The 4,468-nt window shown below is 40.3% G+C and overlaps 1 protein-coding gene across 1 annotated transcript; it reads right to left on the bottom strand.

Annotated features, from left to right (window-relative positions):
- Nucleotides 1-205: 205 nt before the first annotated feature.
- On the bottom strand, nucleotides 206-2,941 carry caap1 (caspase activity and apoptosis inhibitor 1). Its single transcript, XM_076035458.1, has 6 exons — nucleotides 2,753-2,941; nucleotides 1,835-2,026; nucleotides 1,230-1,314; nucleotides 1,077-1,134; nucleotides 915-982; nucleotides 206-802 (listed from the first exon to the last, which is right to left on the bottom strand). Exons 1-6 carry the CDS (start codon nucleotides 2,855-2,857, stop codon nucleotides 381-383), a joined length of 930 nt encoding a protein of 309 aa, XP_075891573.1. The 5' UTR covers nucleotides 2,858-2,941; the 3' UTR covers nucleotides 206-380.
- Nucleotides 2,942-4,468: the final 1,527 nt, after the last annotated feature.

Genomic DNA, 4,468 nt, shown 5'->3' with positions numbered 1-4,468 from the left:
TGGCGGAGTTAGCCCGGAACCTGTCTATACTGACGGGGTGAACCAGGACCAAACTGTCCTGTGAGAATACGACCAGATCGCCTCTTGTATTGGCAAACGTTAAGGTAAGAGATAAAGGTTTGCTGTTTAGACACTGCCATCTAGTGACCAAAAACAGAAAAACGCCTTGACACGTGGCAATATGACACAATTCAACAAGACTGGATTTTGACTATTTTGTACCCTTTTCTTTTAATAAATCATTCCAATATGGAGCAAGAATAATGAGCGACTTGAAAAGAAAAAAAAATACATGAAATAAATAATTTTAACAAAGAAAGCTTTAAATGGCTAAATGTGCATCTGTGTAACAATACATGAAGATGTTTGACACTTTTGGATCAACCTGGCTTCTTTGCATTGTTGGCTTTCATCAGGGCCTTGATGGCCCTCGCCCTCATCTCCAGCTCCAGGAGCTCCAGCTGTCTGATGGAAGGTTGGCACATGGCTGACGGACTCTGAGCTGATTCTGCCGCCGCCATGGGTGCGGTAACATTTGTGTCCCGTGCAGGCGATTTCTCAACATTCTCGGTCCCGGATGAAAAAGCTAAAATCTCGCTCACACTTTTGTCTATGTCACTTTGGACGTCTTTCTTTGCCTCCGCAGGTTTGGCGCTTGCCCCGCCGCTGTTTTCGGCTGCTTTTGCCACTGCGGCGTCGGAAGCTTTGACAATCGGCTCCTCTTTGGGTCCCTCAATGTCGCTGTCATCAGCGTCCGCGTTTATGCTCAAAACGTCACTCTCCTCGCCTGAGCCGCCACCCTCTGTGAACAAAATTACACAGGGACGTTTCAGACATAGAGTGGGGCTTTTCACAGCACAGCCTTTTATTAGGTGTCTGTGGGAGATCCTCAGTGCACATTAAGTATTAATTACCTTGCTTGGAGTCCTCAGTTTTAGCGTTTTCTTTGAGGCAAGATGTGGAGTCCACATTATTATCTTGCCTTCAGGGGAGAAAATGAGATGAACAGAAAGAAATGGAAAGGCAGTTCTCTGCATCCATTAAATAAAAATCCTCTGGACAAAATCCTCTCTTACTGGCTATCCAGGGCGGGTTCTTTGTCTCCATTCAAACTTTCAGATGTCACTTCTTCCCCTACACACAAAGACATACACAGGCATTTGGTGACTCAATCTGCTGTTTCACACTCCTGCTTGTGAGAAAGTTCCATCTTTGGCTTTCAATCTTACCTGCCAATATCTGAGTGAGATTCTTCTCTGAGATTGCCCCAAGCTGTTCCCAGCATAACATTTTTATTTCTTCCAAACTGCAACCCTGCAAACCACGTGTTTAAAAGAGATGTCACAAGAGGGCACTAAAATAACCTCTCAAGCCTCATCAACTCAAATATCTCTTTCTACTCATCAACTCATTTCTTAAAGCACTTTGTGGAGCCACAACCATGTTTCTTTTAAACATTACTATATACTTACTATATATTGAATTTAAGTCTAGCATTCAAGATTTTTTTTTTTTTACAAACACTATATAACCAACCTTTCCACACAAGCTCTACTACTCAGGACTTTGCTGCCTTTTTATAGCTGAAGCTGGTGCTCTTACAAAATAGCATTGCTTATGTTAGATGGCAACACGTGGCACCAAAGAAATCACCGCTCACAAAATCAGAGGTGCTGGTTAAACACTTGAGGTGAGGGCATATGGGCGGTTTAGGTTTGTGTTGGTCTGAGTGAGGAAATATAGTTTGGCATAAAACAGAAGAATTTTTATTTAAATAAATGTTTATATATATATATATATATATATATATATATATACGAAAAAAAGGTCTGACCTTTAGTTCATCAGGCAGCATTTTCCTGAGCTTCTTCTCCCCGAGTACGCAGAAGCACTGCTGCAGCATCTCCTGCTTGTCACTGACATATGCCATGATTGGCTGAAACGGCAGGCTGAGGTCAAGTCCCCCGTCCTCAATGTCACTGCCAATCCTGTCTAGTTCTGGGTCAGCCAGGTCGTCCTTGCAATCCTGCAGTAGCAGAGACAAAATGTTTCAGGGATGGTTTAAAAAAAATTAAAAAATCAGACATACAAAGAGAAATCAGCCAGTACTTAAGGACCGAATCAGAGCATTTTGTCATACTGATGCTAAATGAAAGTGGGACACTGAAAATAAACGTAGGACCTACACCAGAAGTGCTTCTGAACAAAATCGTGATTTTCGTGATCGTCTAATGCATCAGTGAGAAACGTTAATACATAAAAGATATCCATTTAATTTGTCCCTAAAACAATGTTAGTCGTTACAAGAGATTAATAAATAAAATAAAATAAAATAAACTCACACCGGATCTTGTAGTGCACGTATACCCTTATTTTACCAACCGCATGTTAACTTATTTAAGAGAGATTTTATTCAACTCGGAAAAAAGTATTACTTTTCAAAAATAGAAAGTAAAACTATGCAAAATAACATTTAAATTGAAATGCGTGTTCACGTAAAATCTGGTAAACAGATTCTGGTCCGGTGATCCGGTGAAAACAGCAAAAAGCCGAGGAATCTGAAACAAAATATTAGACAGTTGTATTTAAATCACGGACGTATATAGAAGTTTATCCTAAATATGTCTCCATCAACCGGACACCAGTGAAGTTTCTCTTGTGAACTTCAACGTAGCAGACCTAGTTATCTGCATCTGGCCGCAAGCAAAATATAGCATTAGCATAGAGCTAGCTTCGCCGGTTAAACGCTCACCTCTACACTGGACTCCGCACTTCGACGCTTATGTGCGTCGCATCGCTCTTCTAGCTGAGAATGTTTCCTTTTCTTTTCAGTGCTACTGGACTTCTTTTTCAACATCTTGGCTAATATTTTTCTTTGAGAGGGCTTAGTCGATTCTCTAACGTCGGAAGATGACGTTTTAAATAAAGCGACAAAGTCTTCTTTTGGTTCATTGTCAGCCTCACTGCTCACCGACTGCCACCTGGCGGGCTGGAGAGTCAACGAGCTCTTCTTGTTCTTGTTCTTGTTCTTGTTCTTGTTCTTGTTCTTGTTCTTAATTATTTTTTCCTAATACACTAAAAGATTGAATGTGTCTTCTTGGCTTGTGTTTGTTTATCATTATATAGTTATTCTTAACATCCAATCAACATAACAACAACATAACATCCAATCACAGCGATGAATACATGACATAGCTGGTACAGCTCTATGGTTCCCAAGGCTCCCATGTTCCCCATGATAAACACGGTGCATTAGTACATCACAAAGAGTTTCTATGTCCCCGAATTCCAAAATTTCTGTGTTCTTGAAATGTTCCAATGGCCCCTATGGCCCACAAATGACCAGATTATGATATGATAATGAAAGGTTCTATGTTCCAAAACCCAGATTGATATGGCATATAATGAGACCACGACAGAGAGTCCCCAGGGTCATATGTGCTTAGTTCAAGAGTTTTATGTTCCTCCTTGTCTGTGATGCCAAGTCCTTAGGTTGTATATTCAAAAGGGCGTCATATCATCTTTCCCAGACAAGGTTGCTGTGCATCTGAAATTAAGATATATATATATATATTTTTTTTTTTTTGAAATGATCATTATACCAATTAAATTACACGTTAACAAAAGGCACAGAACTTTTATCTTCGCCATGTCCTCTATCCACACTCTGGTCTGAACCCTTTTGTTCTACTACTACTACTACTACTACTACGATACTATAATCATTTTTCATTTAATTTTCAGACTCTCAGTTCATAAAGGCTCTTTACGAGGTGTCTGTGAAGGTTCTCAGTCATTCAGGTCATCTCAAGGTTGAAGGGTTAAGTTAGGGCAACTGGACATGTTCATGTGATCTTGAAGACGTTTCGCCTCTCATTCAAAAGGCTTCTGAAAAGGGGTCGGAGAGTCTCAGGTATTTAACCACCAGGAAGTGTGGGTGGGGCAAAGGCTGATGGTACCTAGCAAGGTGCTGATTTCTCAACAAACGGTGTTGATTATCAATGAGGTGTTGATTCAGTTTAGAGTAAGCCTCATGATAGTCGTTAATCTGATGACCCACTTAGTGTGCCTCCTTCTTCTGCCCTGCCAAACCGTAAAAAAATATCACTCTGAAAACACAACAATTCTAGGTAACTGGCTGCAATAAATTTTTCCATTTTGAGGCTGAACAAAAATTCTTATGTTTTGAAGAAAACTACAAGTAGGTCAACAAATGATCTTTTTTTGAGACAATTTATAAATCAACTTAACGATAACTTCATATCATTTGCTGTATTTTATTTTGAAATGTCTTTATTTTGAAAATTAACCGGATTTTCTTGTTTTTCTTTGAGTGACTTCCTGTCCAATTGACGCGGATTGCTTGTGGCTTGCCCACAAAATAGAGCAAACACCGAAATGACAAATGCATGGCGCGAGCAACAAGCGGAGCCAAGCGCCACTTTACGTCTGGTGTGAACGACACCAC

Source organism: Nelusetta ayraudi, unplaced genomic scaffold (assembly GCF_046127955.1).
Source record: "Nelusetta ayraudi isolate G7.1 ecotype Tasmania unplaced genomic scaffold, CSIRO-AGI_Nayr_v1 ptg000042l, whole genome shotgun sequence".
Lineage (NCBI taxonomy): Eukaryota > Metazoa > Chordata > Actinopteri > Tetraodontiformes > Monacanthidae > Nelusetta > Nelusetta ayraudi.
The sequence above is the reverse complement of the archived record's forward strand: the minus strand, read 5'-3'. Positions and strand labels throughout refer to the sequence as shown.